At 37.7% G+C, this 22,886-nt stretch overlaps 2 protein-coding genes across 2 annotated transcripts in view; both read left to right on the top strand.

Annotated features, from left to right (window-relative positions):
• Positions 1-22: 22 nt before the first annotated feature.
• LOC117300144 (mitochondrial import receptor subunit TOM20 homolog) lies at positions 23-5,448 on the top strand. Its single transcript, XM_033783868.1, has 5 exons — positions 23-252; positions 1,681-1,745; positions 2,536-2,617; positions 3,679-3,821; positions 4,329-5,448. Exons 1-5 carry the CDS (start codon positions 129-131, stop codon positions 4,413-4,415), a joined length of 501 nt encoding a protein of 166 aa, XP_033639759.1. The 5' UTR covers positions 23-128; the 3' UTR covers positions 4,416-5,448.
• Positions 5,449-11,881: 6,433 nt separating this feature from the next.
• Positions 11,882-22,886, top strand: part of LOC117298970 (serine/threonine-protein phosphatase 2A 56 kDa regulatory subunit epsilon isoform-like) — a 57,888-nt gene continuing 46,883 nt past the window's right edge. Inside the window, exon 1 of the mRNA XM_033782405.1 lies at positions 11,882-12,456. Coding sequence (XP_033638296.1) covers positions 12,315-12,456 — 142 coding nt within the window. The 5' untranslated portion in view covers positions 11,882-12,314. The remainder of the gene's footprint in view (positions 12,457-22,886) is intronic.

Consider the following 22,886-nt stretch of genomic DNA (forward strand, 5'->3'; position numbering starts at 1 on the left):
GTCGTCATGCATTTGAGTTCAAAGGTCATATGTCATGTTCGGAGTTAGTTGGGTCGTGCACGGGGGATTTTGTGATTTAAGCCTGATATTTTACATGCTGTAATTTCGTTCCAAATTACAGCACCATAATGGTCTCAAAGACAGCTGTTGGGATAGCAGCAGGGATTGCTGGGACCCTCGTTCTGGGTTACTGTATTTATTTCGACAGAAAGAGGAGGAGTGATCCACTTTTCCGGCAGAAATTGAAACAGAGTGAGTTACTTTTTCATGACTTTTCGGCTTCCTCTACCAAATCGCCCCTATTGATATTAGAAGAAGATGTCGCCTCATAATTTACATTGCACAAGTTGGGGGGATTTTTTGTATATTTAAATTCTTGTTTGTTTCGAATTGACTTAACTCAATCTACAGTGTTGTACTAGTACTGAGCGACCTACAGTGAAATAAGTTTGGAATGGATGAGAGCCCCGCTTTTGTTTTGTGCCAAGCTATGGTGCAGGTTGATATTGAATCCTCGGATTCTATGAACTTGTCCACAAAATTTTAAATAATTAAGTCTTTGGCTTGGGTGGCTATATTTACAAATTACACACAACAATGTGACTGGGTCTACATCTCCATGAGAAAAGAATGTTCAAGATTGTGTATGTTGTTGTTGAATGGGGTTGGGCTTAGCTTAGTTTAATTTACATTTCAAGTATTCAAATCGCATGAGTAATTTGAAGGTAAAATAGTTGGACATTTAAAAAAGAACTTTAAAACAGACATTTTTCATAGTCCGGCCGAAACTCTGGCTCACTCGTGAAAGCCCACAAACAACAAAGGAACTAAAATTAAAAAACAGATTTAAAACTTACTGCGAGTTGCGTTGTAAACTGTAAAGACAACCATACCGTAACCCTGAGACCGGTTCCTCTCTAGGCTATACATTCTTTCAGTGTCAACCTTTCAGGAAAACTAAAGTGGAAAGCGTATTTTGACATGGGTTATTATTCCTAAATATTCCGGAAAATACAGGAAAACACTGGAAAACAAGAAACTTCCAGCAAAATACCAGTGCTTAACAAAAAAATACTGTATTAAAAGTGTGAGGGCAAGAAGAGCTTGCGTTCTCCAACATTTTGGGGCTTAATTTTATTGCTTTTTACTTGCCATCTTTTATTGCTTTTTACTTGCCATCTTTTGTTTAAATTTTGACTGCAATTTTTAAGTGTTTAATGTATAGTATATAAATGTGTACTTTTTATGAGCTAGGTCTGGGAGGGCACATCTTTTTTGATGACAGTTTTTTTTACTATTGCCCTTCCCTGGATGGCCTGTGCTTGTTTTATTGTTTTATTGTTTTGCTTTTTTTTTGTTCGAAGAATTAAAATAAAAATAAAATAAAATAAATAGCCCAAATAAAAGAGTCTCAGGTCTGTAGGTCAATATGCAAACTGTTTTGATCTGTATTCAACTTCTCCAAGTCCTCCCTTTCCTTGAGGTGATACTTGATATACTTCTTTGTGCCATGTGCCACATTTAGATAGGGCACACAGCTACTCACAATTTACAGTTTGGTGTTAACATTCAAGGCAATTGTTTATTCTTTATCCAAGTACAACTTGGCTAGTCAGAAAACCCTAGTTGTCAAACCTGAATACCCTCCAATCCAAACTATTCTTGTTTGTTCATTTGCAGGGAGGGAAAAGAAGAACAAAGAAAATAAAAACACAACCGTCAGTGATTCCTCTGCCACACTTCAGGTGAGTTAAACACAACTTTACAGTGGTTTTCTTTAAACTGCTATGACTGTAACCATTTGTGAAAAAGTCCCTTATTTGTGAATTTTTAAATTCAGTACAAATTGTCGATTTCACACAATTCAGTGTTGATAAGTTATTTCACCAAAGTGATTTGCTACTTCATGCATAGAGTAAGGATCATGGAAGAAGTTTGAACCTCCTCATGGTCAGTAACAACTGATAATGGGATCAGAGCCTCACACAAGCTTCCGTATTTAGGTTGTGCAGTGGCTGCATTTCATGCTGGAAAAGGGCAGCTCATTTGCGCCCTGTATTGTCCTAAGTAAACCATAAGTAAACCAACCAATGTGTGCTAGCACTGTATCCTCATTACTTTCCCGAGTTCTGTGAACAAAAATCACAGGTATAATACTTGGGTGGGATTCAAACCCACGACCTACATGTATGCAATTCAAGAGCTGTGTCTTACCAACTGGACCACCAAGATTGCCTGGCAGCTAGAGGCAGTTTGAATCCTATATTTTAGCAGCATGTGTCGTAACGATTTAATAGATGTTAAATTTGCATCCCCAATGCTTATCTAATGAACATTTATAAGTGAGCCATTGTCATACATTTACAGTTGAGTTAATCCTGGTTCATTACCACAGTTACGCTAAGAAACAAAACAGAAAGAAGTGGAGAAGTCTTGCCCATACCCAAGCAAGTAGCTCAACATAAGTAAGTTAGTCAGTTATAAATAAAAAAAAAACAGTCAGAAGTTGAAGGATGAAATTTTGTTTCTTCCCAGTTGCCAAATCTGAAAGACCCTGAAAGTGTACAGAAGTTTTTCCTCGCACAAGTCCAGGCAGGAGAAGAGCTGTTGTCTCAGGGTGAGTGTTTTTCTATTAAGCCTTCAAGAAAAACTCTACTAGTGTCGAAAATGTCAGGCCATTAAAGGCACTGGAAACCTTGGATAATTGTCAACACCAGTGTTCTCACTTGGTGTATCTCAACATATGCATAAAATAACAAACCTGTGAAAATTTGGACTCAATTGATCATCGAAGTTGCAAGAAAATATATAAAGAAAAAAAAACTCTTGTTGCACAATTTTGTGAGCTTTCAGATACCTTAAACAATATGAAAAGACTTCAGGCCCGAAGCCTTTTAATATTTGAGTGAGAAATTACCTCTTTCTCAAAAACTATGTTGCTTCATAGGGAGCCATTCCTCACATTGTTTTAAACCATTAGCTCCCTATTGCTCATCAGCAAGGCAGTTTTCATGCTAACATTTATTTTGAATAATTACCAATAGTATCCAGAGACTTTAACTATGTTTTGCACATGTTAATACTGCATGGACTTTCCCTCAGTTTGGCAAGAAATCCACCAAAGGCACTATGTTGATTGGGTCTTCAGTCCCTACTTGACTGCTTGGGTTTACCTTGGAATAATTCTCAGGGCTTTTCCTCCAAAATCTTAAACGAAAATTTTTTCATTTTCTGTTCTCGTTTAATTAAAGCGTTGAGAATATTTATCCAGATCCACAATATCTAATAGCAGGCTTTGATTGGTTTTGGTTTACTCAGTTGTTACAGCTTTGCATTATTGGGCAAGTATAATTATCCACAGATTCCACTGATTGGAAAGTTTAGTAAGCTGTGTTGCTCGTTTTTTTAATGAATCATGAAATGTTCTTGATAACATTAATGCAGGGAGTTCTGGTTTGACAATCCCACCCTAGTTCCAAAACTGCTTGCAACAACTAGATTTTAATGTGCAGTATGTGGGCTAGACTTGTGGTCGCAGAGCTTTCGTTCACGAATTTTGGAGAAGTCTAAAGTCCTTATCTTGGGGTTTGAATGGATTAACCCTTGGCCCCTTTGAGCTCAATGCCAACATCATCTCTATTTCTGAGAATTTGTCATTTGATTTGTTGTACGTCTCAGGTGATTTGACTGCGGGAACAGATTGTCTGTGCTATGCTGTTGCAATCTGTGGCCAGCCGGAACACTTGCTTCAAGTCCTTCAGCAAACACTTCCTCCAAATGTGTTTGATATGTTGGTACACAAACTACCATCCGTCAGCCAGGTAAGAGTAAATAAAGCAAATGTCAGCCTTCTTAACGTGGGCCCAATTTTATAAAGCCTGTAAGCATAATAAATTGCTAAGCACAGAAATATCTTGCTTAACATTAAGCTGGTTGCCAGCCAAAATTCCATAAAGTTAACATTATTGCAACTCAGACACCACTCATTTTGGGCTTAATTTCGCCTGATAAGCAGTTTGTAACATTTAGATCTTGTTTAAACAATTTTTCAGCCTTATAGAAAGGCTATGATCAAAATGTTGAAGTTTATAATAACAAATGTTTGTTTATGAAAACGAATATTGGAATAGAAACTTTAAAATGATAAGTGTTACATAATATTCTTTAGAAGTTTTTTTCTGTCATTATATGCGGAAGCATAGCATGTTGTTGTTCTCCTGCTTTCAAATCAATTTCTTCAGACTGTAGAAATTTTTTGAGGATAAAAACTGATCGCACCATTCCTAATAAGTAGGTTTCTTATTTATTTACCCTTGTTTCGATTCCAGAAATTATCAGCGATGATAACAACAGATGGAGCCCCAACACCACCAGCACCAGCCGCGATTGTCGAGGTTGAGGACGATCTAGAGTAAAATACAGCTGGATCAAATGTAGTCTGATCTTCTTCATCCAGTCACTACCTATGTCTTGTTTGACCACTTCACAACGGTAGTCTGAAAAAAGTTTCTGTGACCACGTGCGAAATGATATAATTTTTCAGAATTTTTGTTTTTCGCTTCTGGAGTATTTTATTTTCCTTTTAAAATATGGTTGCCACAATGAATCTCTGACATTGTCGTGTGAGAAAATTTAGTTGGTACTCATCATGATTCGGTGGATATAAACGTCAGCTGTCCACATGCAAGCCAAAAGTTTAGGACAATCTGGAGTTGTTCCGGGTGTTTAAAAACATCTGGCGTAAGTTTGTCTATAGAAATTGCAGTTAACACGCCATCGACGTAAAGTGGTTAAATGAAATAGGAGAGTTCAAACCTTTGTTTAATGCCATACAAAGCATGACCCACTCTTATGTTGAAAGAAATAACTAAGAAATTCTTAACCTTCAAGCATTGGGTGACATAAGAAAGCTCAGAAGTAAATCTTATCTTCAAGAAGTTTCATTTTATTTGTGCTTCACTACAGCACACCACACTATAAGAGATGTACATGTATGTATATAATTTTATATAATTCCTTAACTGTTCCATGTGATTTGATTGTAAAGAAAAATAGGTAAACATTTGGTTGACAAAATAGCGTTGTATTTCATGACACTTATGACAACCTAGAACAAGGTTGGGTTTTAATCTTGGGAGAATGCGTTGTGTTCCAGCAAAGTATCCATCCATTGTAGTTTTCCTGTTTTTACATCGGATAACAAGGACCATTTATAGAGTTACTGAATATTGAGCTCTTTCATTTTTGTTTCCGCGTTCAAAGGATCATTTTGTAAAGTATACAGGGTGATTAAACAAGAGTGCAGAACCAAAGATTAAGTAGGACTTGTTAATTGCATATATTTTACATCTTAATTTCTATTTGCCATGTTATGTTATTTCTTTTTTTAATATTAAATTTGGGTTGAACAAAGAAACATTTACAACAGCAGGATTTGAACCTGTGACCTCCGGATTAAAATGCCAGCACTCTACCAATCTTTTTAATAGGGAGACCGCCAACATTTGAGAAGACAGTTCAGTTGGTAGAGCTTGGCATATTATTCAGGTTCAAATCCAGCGTAAGTCAAGTTTTTCTTTGTTCACCCAAATATAATTTTAAAAATTTCCAAGTCAGTTTCCCTTATGGTTTATCACTGAGCAAAATCTTGATACAGAAAAATGTAAAAGAAAGCAAAACTGTTAATGAAAAAAATATGACTGTTTTCATCCAGTCTGGCTAATAGATTCAATGATTTAAAAGCATACATTATACAAATTCAGAACTCTGACTACTTCTGAAGATTGATTGTGTTTGTTTCATCCGTACTCTTTTTCTGCCTGCATGCTGTATACCATGTCATATGAAACCTTTGAGACATTTTGTATTGCAATTTTTTGCCCTGTGTTTTGTATAAAGCCCAGTTCATACTTACTGCGAATGCAAATTTTGACATCTCAATTTGCAACAAATAATTTGCAACAGCAAAATATTCGCTGCGGAAACAGCCCTGTGAAGTCAAAATTCGCTTCGCATTCTCAATACACCGATCCAGTAGGCTCCGCCCACGACACACGTGTGAGCAAGAACACGTGGGGCTCTCCAAAGCCTTTCTGCACAACTCTGCCGTGCGCGCCAAGATACGCGCGCGCATGTCGGACCTTATTTGTCGGACCTTCGTTGCGTTGTGATTGGTCAATACGCAATTGGGCGGAGCTTAGTGGATCGGTCTATCGCAGGAAGTATGAACCAAGCTTTAGTCGGTACCCATGTCTTCCAGGGTTGGCTGTTGTGATATCAGCTTACCCAGTTGTTGAGTGTCCAGTTGTTGAGTGTCGGTTGTCAGAACAAAAAGCAATTTTTTTAAATTACTTGTAAATACTTCAGAGATCTTGGTACTCTTCAGACTGCCTGGAGTTTGAGCAGAATTGGTTTTAGCAGCTGAGTGTAGGGATCATTTGCCTTGTACAATGTTATGCTAAGCGAAAAGGAGCAGGACACCAGTCATAAATTGTACATGTGAAATGGTACTTTTGCTGGTATGCTCATTGTGGTAAGCATACTTATTTTGTGCTGAGCTACTTTTTGTGCTTGAGCAGCTAGCTCTAGGAAATTTTGCCCAGGTCGATTATTCTGTTGGGCTTAAACTAATAGTAGAAGTATTTTAAGCCTTTTAAGAAGAGTATTACACTGATTTTTTTTTTTTTTTTTTTTTTTTTTTGGGGGGGGGGGGTTCTGTCTTTTTTTCATTTTGGGAAGGGGCATCTCTGAGGGTATGAAAGATCTTGCTGGATCAATAGAACTTATGCATTGGTGACTTCACACTGCCATCCTAGAGGTGTTAAGATGACAAAACAATGGGAAATGCGTGGCTGTGCAATGCGCATTGAGCAACCTTCCTTTGATCTCTGTAGTCATGTCTATAGAACTAAAACTAAATTAACGTTCAGAGGGAAATTTATTTTGACTTGAAATATTTATGACACTGCATTAGAGTACCTTATTGTGTTTACAGACAAAATTCAAACTAGAGATCGTAAAACAAAGTGCTTGCAATATAACTTAATCCCACTCTTGTAAGTACATGGGTATTAATGGTGTGTTGTGCTCCTGTCAAACCCAGTACAGTGCAAGACACCAAGAACAAGTAAATGACTGCATGTTTATTTTACTCTATCTTTTGGTTGGACCAAATTATGAAAAAAATGTTGTGCACAAATTTATTAGTAATATAGGTAATTAGAAATGTCTTTTGAGTAACTGGAACAAAATACAATATTAAAGATTGTGGACTGTTTACTATTTTAAAATTAACTAAGTTTTTCTCAAAGCACTAAGATTCGTTTTAAGATGAGTGGTAATTATTGCCATAGTGATTTGTATTATGACATTACACTTTGCTAATCAGTTAAGATTCGTTACTTGGCTCTGTGTGAAATGTAGCCCTCTTTTCACTCACAGATTTAAAGGTCATTTACAATCAGCTTTTACTGTTTTGCCAATACATTAGACTCTTTCGAACCTCTCTATCACTGGCCTCACCAGCCTCCCACCCTGGACATTTAAGAGGTTTTTACATCATCTGCTTTTGGGTTTTCAAAAGTAGCCTGCAAACTTGCTTGATAAGATTTCCAAAACTGTAGGGCTATCAAGGGTTTGTCCTTAACTTTTTCAGCCAGCTGGACCAGGGCCCAATTTCATGGCTCTGCTTACCGCCGAATTCTGCGCTTACGATCGCGATTCCCCTCTTCCGTGCAAGCGCCGAATTTCTGCGCTAGCCTTGTAAGCGTAGAATGCCTAGTAACGTGAAGTACGCACGCGCAGAAGCCAAAATTTGCCGCTAACCCGTGAAATACGCTTGCTGTAAGCACAGAATTCCCTGCTTCCGTAAGCGCCGATTCTGTGCTTACGGTAAGCAGAGCCATGAAATTGGGCCCAGGTAGCTTGTCATTTCACTGGTCTGCCAGCTTTTTTGGGGACTGGTCCATATTTGGAATTTCCTTCTAATTTGTGTTAAGCATGGCACTGTGTAGTTGAAGCAATATGAACAATTAGTGGTTAACATATGTAGCAGTGGCATGCAATCAGCTAGCCAGTCGGACTAGTTGGCATAAGTCTGACTGGTCCACAGGTGTTTTAACTGGCATTTGGCCAGAGAACACTGTTTTCCGAAGAGGTGCTTATAAATGCTTTTTAGAAATTATTGTATATTGATTGGGTATTGAATGATACAAACACTTTAACATACTTTACAAAGATGACATTTGACTTACATTGTTCTAATTTAGGATTTACAGCAACTTAATTAACTATTGCATCCTTTCTTAGGTGGAATGTATATTGTTGTAAAATATTGGCAGATTGTTAAAGATTTATATCCTAACCTAAATAATGGCTTCTCATGCTTTAAGCCATTTTGAGATGTTATGGTAGAACCAGGGCAGTATGTCATGTTGTGGTTTGGGCAAATTGGTCTGTAGACATAGACACCCAATCCAGAGTACACTCCCTTAGTTTGCGTCATATCTCAAAAGGGCTGTTGGTTTTGATTCTCTTTGCTTTTCTTGCATAAATTATTTTGTAATTTTCTGTTTATTTTAGGGTTAAATAGACCCCTTGTATTGACTGCTGAGGTCAAACAACAGAAAAGCCGACACGTCTTGTACGATTCTCAGCCATGATTAGATCTTTACTGTCCTCAGTGAGGGCGCTGTTTATGGTCTGGCAGGGGGTCTATTGAACCGAGATATAAATACGAAATTAAAATCTCTCTCTTGTCTTGAAAATAAATTGTGAAAACGTTTTTTATGAGCCCAATGTGTACCTCAAATGGTTGTAAAATAATAAAAGAAATGAAAGAAGAACTTGATAAATTTAGTTGAAGCTATCCTTCTTGAACTGTCTTTTGCCAAGTGTTCATTGTTTTTGAGAAAGAATAACCATGGAATAACTATAGGTTAAATTTATTTGGAAGTCCAATGAAACAATAAGATGGTCAAGTTTCATAGCCCCAGTTTTTGTTTGAAGTGGAGTTTGCCACCAAATAGTGTTTTGCTTTAGATACCATTAACAAATTCCTACTAAGTTCAAACTCCTTACTCATTTATTGGCTTGACTGACTTTTCAGAATGTGGTAATTTCATTCATCTCAGCATAGAGAATGGAAGGAAATCTCTGTAATCAATAAAGGTTTTTTTTTTTTTACGGATAGTTTTGTGCTAAAATTGTTCTCTTTGTGTTGTGATGGTTAGTGGTTTTGTGTTGATTAAAGTAAGAGAAAAGCTTGTTTTTTCCAAAATATTTTATTTAAAGTATAATTATGGTCACGGAAACATGCACATGACATAATCCATACATCTAAACATCTTGTTTATGAAACGTACTTTTTTTATTACAAACATTGACCAACATATTCTGCCAAGAAAAACTGATAACTGGATTAATGGCACAAACTTTGTCAGAAATACCATCTTTACACCAATTATATACCCTTTACTTTGAAGAGTACATAATATTGCTGCCCAAAGGTCTTTTATACTGACACTGATTAACAAAAACCATGAAGGCAATGAATCGGAAATTATTAAACTGAAGCCACCTTTTATTTTGCCTAAACATGCACAACTTTCTCTGGCGGGATCATTCAAAAGAGGGCGCCCTATAGTAAGAACCAGAATCACGATTTTGAGCTAACCTCGTTCACCAGGAAACAAAATGAAATCATCCCCTTTAGTCAAGGTGTGCGGGTATGTCCCGAATGGCGCGGTGAAACCCTAACACCGAACACATGGGACATGCGCCTTTTGCACCAATTGGTGCAAGTCCCAAAACCATTGCTAAATGCTAGAGAGAGAATCAAAAATACTTTGAAAAAGTCTCTCAGTCGTTTGAAAGCAAACGAAATATATATATATTTTTTTTTGTGGAAGGTGGGCCGTTTGAATTTGAGCTGTGGGCTTTATCCCCAAAATAAACTCACTCGATCAGACTCCATTTCGAAAAAACTGCCTTTGGCCTACACCTTTTATAACAAGACGATAACTCCATAATACGATCCAATATTAAGATAGAAATGTCAATAATTTTTTGCGCCCAAAACAACATCACAGTCCCTTTCCTCTTAATTATTGGCATGAGAAATAATGGGATCGTCTTAACATTCATTATGTGTCGCTTGTTTTGCACACTACATAATTATTGCCACAATTTTTTCTTCTTTTCTTTTTCTTGTGATAAGCAGAGGGGTTCCTAACGTGCACTGCGGAATATTCTATCGAGAAAACAAGTCTTGATAAGTAGATTTGTTTGCAGTTAAATTGATTTCACTTTGTCAAACTAGAACCAAACAAATTAATTAATTGCCCCAATCTTTCGATCAGAAGATTTCCTGTTCTCAAAATACCATACGCACCCTTGCACCTCGCCCGCCTCAAACCCCCGGCTTCCACACCACACCCACCGTACCTGCACCACCCACATCTCGGACCCGTCCCTCTTCCACCATTTCACAAAACCTAGGCCAAATAATTTCGTTACTGCTTGACAACCGACACTAATTGTTAATGTCGACTGGAACAGCATACATTTATTTACTGATATTTTGTGTTCTTCATTCTACAGTTTCCCAGATGATTGGACACCCAGTGATGATGTTGTATAACTATATAGGGGTCACGGGGCACGCCCCCCCCCCCAGTCCCGGCCAGATGTCATCATTCCTCATTTCGAAATGTATACTTTTTGTTATTATAGGCACTGGACACCTTTGGTAATAAAGACTAGTCTTCTCACTTGGTGTGTCTCAACATTATGCAGTAAGTGCCTTTAAAAATACAAAATCATAAATGTTACATTATAAATAAAATTAAAAAAATCCTGAGCCTATCTCTCATTTGTTTTACCCTCAGTTGCATAAAAAACACCACTAAGCGCGCCGAGGGCTTGTGGGATGTTTTTGGAGAGGGGCCTATTTTGAGGGTGCAGAAAGACGTTCACTTTTTTTTCAGGTATGGGGCACTGACGCGTGATCAAAAATGGTTTTATCAGTGCATACACATCGAATGACATCGTGCCAATGTGGTTAATTAACTTATCAGTTCGTTTTTGTGGATGCTGTGTGTTAAAATCACGCACTCTTGTATAGCAGCCTAAGTTCGTTACATCCTTTTAATTGTGCCCACGTAAATAATAACATGATTTTGCAATGAAGGTGGGGGGGGGGGGGGGGTATGTCACTTGTTATGGCTTGAGATATAATAATGTCCACGGATTGCAGACTTCTTGTTAGAGGCAGGGGAAAAATTTAACTTATGCATGACATCGCCTTTAGAAACATCCAGTATTAAAGGTACCAATACTCCCGTTTAAAATTCCGACTTTGGCAATCATTATTGTCAATTAAATATAAAAACAAATTAACAAGCAATAATAGCTCTCTTAAGGCAATTATTCATTATAATTTGCCAATTTAAAAGACTGACAGTAAATTCACTTTTAATAGCGCAAAACGTCTTCAAACTTTGCATCCACAAGAAAAGTCACCAGCTGTGAGCCGGGATAATCCCCATCCCATAAAGCTATGATACTTGCGACCCTCCCCAATAAAAAAAACCTATGCTAGGTACATGCATATTCTTTACATCGAGGATGAAACCTGGCAATTAGCTGTGTTTTAATTGTGATCCCGGTGCCTGTCTAGTAGAGGCGGCACCGACCGATAGGCGGAGTACAACAGCACATCATGCAATGTATGTAGAGATCCGTTTTTGTGTACGGTATATTTTTTTGTTGGTCGCATTTGACCTCTGTACCGGCTACGTCATGAATACCGCTATCATCCGGGAACTTCTTTTATGTAAGCCAATCACACAAGGCTATACGCGTCACATGGTCTGACCTCACGGCGAACAGATAGCAACACAAACTCTATCAGCTCCATGTAAAAATATGCAGGAATAAGAACCGATTCCAAGTATTTACGTTAAAAATAGCATTCCTTATGCCCCTTTCAAAAAGTACTTGCAACTCTGGAGATTTTAGAAACTGGAATATTTCTGCTATCAGCTGGATGTGATGTTGAGGATTTTTGACACGGATGAAACTGAGTAACGTTGCTATTTGTTGTGTTTGTTGGCCCTTGAAATCGGGTTCTAAAGGATTTATTGCAGCCACCATTGCATTTACCACATTGCACATGTACATGTATGCCTTTTCATGTATTCGAATGTGGGCTGGGTTGTTTTGACGGATTACCAAGGCAAGGAGATTGGAAATAAATTAACCAATGGTTTCAACATTAGCAAACAGCTAACCCAACACCAGTCGTAGTAAAAACAATGTCAGCTGGGCCAGCAGTGGACAAAATCGACCCCTTCACAAAAAAGTCAATGCGAAAGGGGAAACAGAAAAAATCACAAGGATCATCGAAATATCGGTCAAAGAACAGCGTAGAACTCCAGCCTCTGGCTTTAATAAAGGGTAAGACAGGCCAAGTATAAACAATCATTTATTGTTTTTATTGTTCAGTGCATTGAGGATTCAGCTACAATTTAAATTAATTATACAATTAAATGCGAACTTGATTTGTGCCAAATTTCATGGCTCTGCTTACCGCCGATTTTCAGATAACTGCAAATATTCCCTAGTTACGTACACATGAATGTATGTGGCGCATACACGCACACTTCAAAAAAATCCCTGCTAACCTGCAAAATGCGCTTGATGAAATGTAAGCGGGGAATTCCCTGCTTCTGCAAGCTCCAATTCTTTGCTAATGGTAAGAAGAGCAAAGAAATTGGGCCACTTAAAATTGAAAAATCTGTGAAGTCATTAGAATTAGATATGATTATGTTATCTGTAAATGTTAATGTTAGACTTGGTGTAGGCCTAGTTGCGATAATCGTAAACCTCGAACCTCCTTACTCTTGATCCTTCCTCCTATCTGGAGGAACCGAGGCTTTCGATTATCACATCTGTTGAATTTATAATTGGATGTTGGTGTTCACTATCAAGATCACTGACTAAAGGCCCGGTCACATTGGCCTCGATAACGAGAACGAAAACGAGAACGTTAACAATGCAGCTCTCGATTGGTGGAATAAACGTGCATGTGTTCTGCGCAGAGCAAGTTAACCAATAGAATGCACTCTCTTTGCGTCCTGATCGTTACCATTTTTGTTATCGCTGCAGCGTGACTGGCCCTTAACAGTTAGTAACACCACAGACGAAAGCCCAACCTGATGGTATGTGTTTTCCTACACAACTTTGGTGCTCAGCTGAAGTAAAGGTTTTAGAGTTTACTTGCAACTTGTCTTACAGTTGACCATACAAGTCGTTGAGTTGTCTGATGCGTCCGTCTACTGAGTGAGACTGTTGAGTTGTCAAACAGACAATTTGTCTGAACTCTATTACTCGCATATGGGGTGATACTTTTTTTTCGGCCTTCATGCTTTTTGTAATCCTTTACTAGGTAAACAACCCAGGTCATATATGCATCATTAAACTTAATTGACTGTTCTTTTAATTCTGCAGGACAAGAATGACTTCATTCATTAGCCATGTAAATTGTTGTTTACCACTGTACTTCACAGGTCCTACATCATGTAGACATGTCTGTGATAGAGTGGAGTCAGCAAACTTTTTTCCTCTTTCTCCACAGACAAAGTTAAGGATGGGTACGGATTAGGGAGTAACATCAGAAGAGCTAATTGTTGCATTTGCCTTGTTTGCTCTTTGACCGGGCATTTGTGCCATTTCAGTCAAATTCTATCAAACCATGGAGGTAGAAACAAACCATGTCTATCATGAAGTGTTACTGTGGATTTTACAAAATGCACCTAGTGTGAAAGGACAATAATTTTTGGAGTGTCCAGGGTCCCTTGCCAAATCTTGTCCAACATTGCTATATTTTGTTAGAGGTCCGAACCTACGAGTAAATCTTACACTAGCGGAAGTTTTGACCAAGGACGTGGGCTACAATACATCATCGTGTGAAAGGAACCCTTGTTTATTGAACGACGTTCTAGGTGAAAATACCCATACAGCGCATGCTATTGTGGGTGCTATCTTGTCCATTTAAGGTGATCAGGATTAACAACTTGTCATATCACTCTCAGTGTCACACAAGGGTTGTTAGTTTTTTAACTTTGCAGTGTGAAAGCTCACAAAATCAGTCACAAAATCCACGCTCGAAAATTTTGTAGCAATAGAACCCTGGCTACATTTTGGCCGTGTGAAAAGGGCTAAAGGGATCATCAGGCCTGGAATTACACAAAGGCCATGGAGGCGATGGGTTCAGTTGCCCCTGGGCCTTGGTGCCCCTTCAAAAGTTTCCCATATGCTTTGAGATTTTCAAAAATACGTGACCCTGTTGCAAGATGAGAATGACCTTGCCCTCTCAAAGTTGAAAATCCAGGCCTGTCATGTTGTTATTATGTTCTCCAGCTAATAACTTGATGCCAAGTGCAACATTTGGGGTGGGGCGGGTTATTGTGTTTGCACCACGGCAATATCGCTGATACTTGTGATTACTGCCGTAGTAAAATATACCAACAAACAGATTTGTTTGACCTCAAGATTGCATGCAACCACACTATCAATACACCTTGGTACATTGAGTTCTTCACAACAAACAATTGGTTTGTCCATCTCATTGCACCTGTAATTATATTAGTTGACATTCAAAGGGGATACTATCAACATTTAGATCTGTAAGATTAGGTCAAGATGCCTCAGTTGAGTTATTTGAGTATAGAATTGAGTCTTTGGTCTGAGCTTCATTGTGGTTCATGAAGTACGAGTACACGCAGTGATGGGGCCCCTATGAGTGAAATCACCTGCCTCTTTGCTTGCTTAATGAGGGAGGGGAGGGGATGCGTACATTGTAACTCCGGCTTCCATATACGGTAAATTCTTCATGAATGAATTAATTCTCATTGTTTACGTGTGTACACGAAGCACCAAGTACATACATGTAGCAGGGGAGAATAGTCTAGTGTAACAGGCATACATGATGTGTGGTACAAAAGTACCAGCTTTATAAGAACGAAATCTGCTTCAGAACTGTTGCCGCACCTTGACATAGTCAGACAGTCTGAGCCCAGCAGACAGCTACTGAGATAGACAGCAGCAAGTGTGCTTGAGCAGTACATGTGCCTGCCCCTCACAGACACTCTTTTAATGTGTAATACATTGAACTTCTGTTTTCTGAATCAATGTTTCCTCAAACTGATAAAAGGGAACCATATTTTTAAAATGTACTAAAATCTTAACCTACATAATGGGTGTGGCATCCTTTGTGAAATCTTTCAGCGCCAATTGTTGTGTACTTTGTTCCAAAGGGTACAGTACATGTTTGTGTATCAGAACTAAAGAGTGCACACCTGTATGCTGCAATTTTTGTGCATAATCTACATGTATTTTGTGCATTTGGATCAATAGGGTAAAGTGTACACAACTTATCAAACTATCGATATTGTTTGTTATGGTACCAGTAGTCTTTGTAATTTCAAGAGTCCACTCTGTTTACGTCAATCTCAGGATTGACCAATAAAAAGATAAACCTTTAACCAGCCTACACTTTTTGCTACAGTATCGATAGTGTAAATTAAGCCCAATTGCCAAGACTGGTAAAAAAAATCCAGTTAACTTCACAGTATGCAACAGAGTCATCTGTTGCATTTTGCTGCATTTAGCTGCATGTACTTTAGGGTACAAAACAGAACACCTGATGGTGGTTCAGGTTAAAGGTGGTTAAAGGAAAGTTGCTTTAAAATAGTTATTTTACTCAACCCTTGAATGAATGAATCTAGCAAATGTAGTTTATTTCCCTATTGACTCTCATTCAACTGAAACTTTGATATAAAACAGAGTAAATTCTGTGAACATACATAGTACGTTGCTGAAAATTGTGAAGTGCAGTGCACAACGTACAAAGTCTTATATGTACTTTGCATAGAGGGTTTGACCTTTCCAGAGGTGATGTATGTACGTGACAAGCTTTTGAACAAAACTGTTCGCATTTTCTTGTACGCTTATAAGCCACAGTTTTCACAGCATCTTGATACTGATAGTACTTTTCATCTGTCAATGATCTGTTGCTGAAATGATTCAGATTGTTGGTTTGTAGGTAGTCCAAACATGTTTTGACTTAAACAAGGTTTTAATGAGGTTTCCAAGACCACATAGTTCTCAGTTCCTCTTGTTTATGTCACATACTCTTCAACATAAATGTAAAAGTACACATTTTGTTCATGGTACATAATGTATCATAAAGTACAGCTATGCATTCAATTGCTTTATAAAGTTAATGAAAGTCATGTAGGCTGTGCACTAATAAGTTTGAATTGAAGTTATGATCCATTGAACCAGAAAATATCCAATCTACATCAAGGAACAAGTGAACAATCTTTCTCTTGGACTTTGACATACATTTCCCAGGCTGTTAAATGTTTTACAATCAACACATACTTGTCTATTGCCATGCAGTTGAATGTATTTTTTTCAGTACATTACATGTAATACATTTCTGCACAATGTCCAGTGTATGCACTGTGGCAGAATGTACATTTTTTGGGGGGAACAACATGTGGTACATTTGTGTACAATGTATGCACTGTGAGCAGAATGAAAAATTTTGTAACATCAGGAAGTTTGAAGGGTATTCCCCATTGTTGTCATAATCAGGGCACAGTAAACAGTAAAAAAACCATAAATTTGCATTGTAATGTAAAGTGTAGTCCGTGGTCTTCATGCACTGTTGAGCATGTCTGTTCGGGTTCATCATGTCCTACATGTGATCATGCTTGATTGGGTCTTATTCCCATGCTACAGTTATAAAACACAAACTTGCTGTGTAAAACTATGAATCTAGTACAGCAATGAACCTCTTAATTTTGCATTGTACACTTGTTTGTGCCATACTTCTTTGGGTATACATGTATTTAGGAAATCAGGTGTGCAACCACATAAGCTGAAATGCTGGGACATTTCCTCTCCCCCCCCCTATTTGTTTGTTTAAAGGGAAGGTACACTATTGGTAAGTGTCAAAGACCAGTGTTCTCACTTGGTATTTATCTCACCATGCATAAAATAACAAACCTCTAAAAAATTGAGCTCAATTGGTCATCAGAGTTGGGGGAAAATGATGAAAGAAAAAAACACCCTTGTTGGACGAATCTGTGTGCTTCAGATAGGAATAAAAGACTTCTAGCTAGAAGTCTTTAATATTTTAGTGAGAAATTACCTCTTTCTCAAAAACTATGTTATTTCAGAGGGAGACGTTTCCCACAATGTTTTATACTATCATTATATCAACAGCTCTCCAATGCTAGTTACCAAGTCAGTTTTTAAGTTAATATGTGTTTTGAGTAATTACCAAACGTGTACCTTCCCTTTAAACAAAGGGAACTTTGCATACATTATGAGGGAATTCAAAGTTATGAACTTTGATGTACCATAATATGTGCAAAAAGCAATCAACCTTTTTTTGTACATGGGCAATTCCACGGTAACGGAAGGACGTTTTGACTCATTAAACAACATTTAAATAATGGATATCATTAACAGTTTAATTAGTTACATCAAGCAATTGTCACAGTTTCTTTTATCAATGACTGCCTTCAAAATGGCCTCCTCTTTTTGGCTGAAAAACTTTTAGTTTATAAAATATGAATATTAATACGGTCGGCAACGGAAGGACACCATTGGCGTCCTTTCGTTACCGTGGAATTGCCCACATGTGTAATTGTGGTCTTCTTGAAAAACTTGAGCACAAAGTCAGGCAACTCATCACTTGTTAGATGATTTAGGTTCAGATACATGCATTATAACATGGATATTTATTATTTTAAGTCAAAGCTTATTTCACATACATGTACATAAAGTACCAGATTCATACATGTGCATCTAATGGTCAGACATACTAATAAAAACACGTATCCTTTCGATTCCTTCCACTGTAAGGTTAAACCTACATCTACAGGCATTGACATTCTTCCTATTTAGTCTGATTTTAGAGGGTTTTTGGTCCTATTAGAAGCTACTATGTACATACATAGTAAATTTGCTATTGCCTGAAAAAAATGAAAAGCCCTGACATGCATCATGTCAGTACTTGTACTACACATAATTTTTGTTTCCCCCAAGGGCCAAATATGCCGGCAACATGCATAATGTGCAAGTGTACTGATTTTAAAAGTTACAAATTTAAATGTAAACCCTTGTAAAATGACTTGTGTGGAACATTGAGGCATTAACCTGGGTACCATCCTAAATCAGTTAAGCTCCAGCAGCATGTTTTCAGTTGAACTCGGTATAAAGCCCGCATCGAACTGAATCAATGATGCTTTGCATGCAAGGCAGACCTGCATGCCGAATCAGTCCGAGTTTCATATCGGAGTTACTGTACGCTGTTGGAACAGGAATTCAAGAGGGTTCGTTAGTAAAAATGCCAAAGGTATTAGTTATTAAAGCAGGGGAAGAGAATCCTTTAGGTTGAATACATTTATTGCAACGTCACAGTTTTCAAGAATTTGCTTTCAAGTGCAACCAAACCTGCGAATACGAGTCCATAATCAAGCAGTCTTTATGCATCATTACTATTTGTGGTCATTGACTAATTGTGGCCACATAAGGGTACTTTCGAAGAGTAATTTGCATGACAATTGACAATTACAGTTTTAATTTATTTTGACTGCCCATGTTGTTTTCTTGTTTTTAAAATAATAATTTTTGCCAAATAATACTGACAATAATGAATAATTTAATTTGATACTTGCTTTACACCACATAAATTTGGTTTACATGTACATGTAAGTATATTGTACTGTAAGTGATAGGCTGAATAGTTGGAAAGACTATAACATTTGACATAATAAATTAACATAATTTCTCATTTGCACCACTTTTACTTGTATAGTGAAGTGTACACATAGGTTAACTTTTAAATGGTAAAATTTGGTTGAATCATCATGTCATTTCTGTACCAGTGCAGGGCTGTATGCTTCGTTTTTGAAAGGGCAAGGGCACCAAGGCATTATACTGCAACATTCCAAGGGCACCAAGGCAATGACAAGGGGCAACGAAGGCAATCGCCTCCGTTGCCTCCGTGAAGTATCAGGCCTGCCAGTGATGCACTGTCCCTTTAATGGTGTTAATAAATGCACCACAGAGCTTACATGATATGAATGCATGCGTGTGATTCATATTACACATTGCCACTCAGTGAGACAATATTTATTTTAACCTCATTGAAACTTTCCTTCATTATAGAGGGATAATGGAGTACACTAAATACCGCGCCGTATACTGCCGTCTACATGTTTGCCGCTGTAGAATGACCAGCCAGAGTAGTCCCTTATTAAGTAAACATTACAATTACAATTTATCATATCGCCATTCATTCACTGTACACTGACAGTCTTAACAGAAATGCAGACAATTGTGTACACTTGCCGACACTAAAGACAGGAAAGTGTTACTGTAAGAGAGTGTTTTCCCGCCCTTTTCAGTCAAATAAAAGCAGTATTACTATTTGGTTATCAAGATTTCAGTGAAAACGATATTAAATACTGTACTGTGCTTTTCATTGTACAAAAGATAACTGCAGCAGTGATACCTTTATTTTGATGGTCTCGAAGGACTTGTCTGCTTTAATTGCAATGCCTATAAATTTGTAAAGGCAGGTGCATGCTGTTCCAGTAAAGCAGTATCATCCATCGACACACTATGCTTGAACATGAATGTTAACATTCACAGGTTTTCTTAAAAAATACAAATTTTAGATGAATTACTGGTTTTAATCACAATATTTTTTGAAAAGCACAGTGATAATTTCTGTGTTACTTCTATGTTTGATTGAAATTGATAGATTTAAACCATGAAATAAATCTTTTAGGGGAACAAAAAATAAAAAATGTAATTTTTAAGCACTGTTTTATTCCTTTAAAACCAAAAATTTCTGATTTTGCTTTTAATATCGTCAAACATCAATTCATTAATGTCATGGAGCATAAATGAAATAATTTAAAAAACAGCTGTTAACAAAGGGGAGGGGGAAGGCTGCATGTTGCAACCTCTGGTCACAAATAAAATTGAATTAGTTACTCTTCAGTTATCTTCCTTGCTGATTGTCAGCGTTCATAATGTACACACCAGGGCCCAATTTCATAAAGCCTGTAAGCACAAAAATTTGCTACGCACAGACTAGTATTGCTTAGCAGGAACAGGGTACCAGCCAAAGTTACATTAAGTTTGCATTGTTATGGCTGGTGCCCCACTCAATTTTTGATTAGCAAAGACATTTTTCAAGAAGTATTTTCTGCTTAACAGCTTTTTGAAATTTTTGGCCCAGTATCAACGTAGATTTGCTTTACATATGAACTGAATTACAGTTCATGGTCACCTTTTAATCCACAGAATTAATGTGGACTACATGTATGTATTTCGGTTTACTCGTGATTTGATGAATTAAGTTCAGGCATTGGATTCTTCTTGCAGTGTACTGAGAGAGTGTGTGTTCAATCATTGTCTGCCATTGAAATCACCTTCGCCAGTACCTGCTAGCGTTAGTGCCTGTGGCATTTAGGGGTTCTATAACCATTGCACTGTACAAAATATAATAACGAATGCTATGAAATCAGCTGTGACCGCAAGAGGCAGGATTTAGGCAGTTCAGTCACTGCAAGGATTGGGCAGTTTTGCATCTACAGTGTAGCAAGAAATTTGCAAATCCTGATTTTTGGGTAGCAGTTGAAACATTTTGTGTACATACTTAGCAGTTTGTTCTGCTAATGTATGCAAGGGAAATCGCTCACTGATGTATGTACCTTTGTCCTGCAAGATACATACCGTGTACATGATCAAGCGTTTATGTTATAAATGCGCACGTCAAGATAACTGCAGGCAACTGGTATCGTCCATCTTTACACTTAAATGAATAAATTGTAATGCTTGTGTCCTGTGTCAGGCCTGGAATTACATGCAGGCCACAGAGGCCATGTCATTCTGTAAGGCTCTGACCATATATTTCTTGAGCAGGACATTTGACCATTATTATTATTATTATTATAATTATATTGGTTTATTAAAAATTCAAACGTCGCAGCCCGAGGGCTGAATTGAGTTTAAAAGATACACAACAAGCATATACACTATAAAAACATTTAAAAGGGAAGTGTTTACAGAAAATAATTTAAAAGATTATGTACAATTGACAAAATACTACAACAATTGAGTTTAAAAGATACACAACAAGAATATACACTATAAAAACATTTTAAAGGGAAGTGTTTACAGAAAATAATTTAAAAGATTATGTACAATTGACAAAATACTACAACAATTGCTTCGTACTTTGGATAGGACATAAAGCCATCGGTCCTGTGTGTTGTGTGATGCATAACGTAAAGAACCCAGTTCATTTATTGCTAAGAAGAGTTTGGGTTTGCCCTGGTTTGTAGCAGTGGCTGCTGAATGCACCGTAGCACCTTGTAAACCCTTTATAAAGGTGCTGCATGAATCGGTCACATAATTCATAAAGAACCAAATTGTTATTTCTGTTTGTTGTGTTTTTCTGGTTGTTTTATTCATTGTGCAGTTAATGGAAATCTCAGGACTGGAATTAATGTGACAAATTTAAAGAACAAAAATACAAAAAGTTTCATGGCCTGACATTTCAACCCTAGCATAGTCTTCCTCCTCTCCACTTGACTGCTTACTGTTTTAACATTAGTAAAGTTTGTGTGTGTTGTATAGACGTTTAACCTTTGAGACTCCGCTAGGGTCAAAACGTCGGGCCATTAACTTATTTTTGCACTTATAATACCGCAGGAAAACAAACTGGCAAGTGTTTCCAGTTTGTGTTGCATTGTATCACTGTCTACATTGTTGTACAGTACATGTTCTAATCTTGCATGATTTCCCAAGCTGTGAGCGCAGGGATATTAATGAATAGGCATAATGTGCAGTAAATTTAGTTTGGATACATGCGTACATTGTATCAATATCATATATTCCGTTTGAGTGAAGTGTGTAAAGGAATTGTAATTATCTTTCAAAGGTCTGCATCTGAGGAGGCTAAGTAATATCAGTAGATTCATGCTGGGCAACCCTCATAACAGCCAGAACCAGATCCGGATGAGGGATGCTACGTACATGTATACGTTTGACCTGGATGGGATAAGGTCACCCTCCATACAGATATTGACAAGATACATAGACACATTCCGTGGAACACTTCTGAATCGTACAAACATGAAGTTGCAATATTATAAACACTGTGCTGTATAGTTTGCATGTGTGTACGTGTACAATGGCTCGTACATTGTACATGTAGCACACATTAGAATGGCTCAAGTTTTACACTTGACAACATGCATGAGGCCATTTAGACCATAGACTGGACAAGTCTAATTTGTGTATAACAAATTTTGATTCCGGGTCTTGTGAAAACAATTGTGGTCCAGTAAACATTTTGAGCAGCAAGCCCTGTGGTCTTGTGGGTTTCTCTGCCCCCCCCCCACCCCCCCTCCCCCACAACATGGAACTCTGACATGGGCCCAATTTCATAGAGGCGCAAAACAACCAAGTACAAGAATTGCACGAAGCAAAGTGCACCGGTTCAACCATCATTTATTCTGTGTGTGACTCACTGCTGATTTTAACGAGCATAAAATAGTTTGCCATTATTTTTCTGCCTGCTAATGATGTATAATAAGAAAAAACCAGAGGGATTGTTCTTTCTGCTGATTTGGAGTGTCATTTGTAAGGAATTTGTAGTTGAGGCCAAACTACATGTATCTAGAGCTGAATCGAATGATCTTGTTTACAACTTCGGTTTGCCTGTAGTCTATGTTTAGCAGGAATACATGATCATGCGAAGGACGTCAGATACATTGTACAAGCCAACC

This window comes from Asterias rubens, chromosome 1 (assembly GCF_902459465.1).
Source record: "Asterias rubens chromosome 1, eAstRub1.3, whole genome shotgun sequence".
Taxonomy (NCBI): domain Eukaryota; kingdom Metazoa; phylum Echinodermata; class Asteroidea; order Forcipulatida; family Asteriidae; genus Asterias; species Asterias rubens.

Bases quoted from the DNA above. Each gene is read 5' to 3' on its own strand.
- LOC117300144 (XM_033783868.1), top strand. From the start codon at position 129: ATGGTCTCAAAGACAGCTGTTGGGATAGCAGCAGGGATTGCTGGGACC. The intron at 253-1,680 runs GTGAGTTACTTT...GTTCATTTGCAG, and splicing joins CCGGCAGAAATTGAAACAGA to GGAGGGAAAAGAAGAACAAA. The intron at 1,746-2,535 runs GTGAGTTAAACA...GTTTCTTCCCAG, and splicing joins ATTCCTCTGCCACACTTCAG to TTGCCAAATCTGAAAGACCC.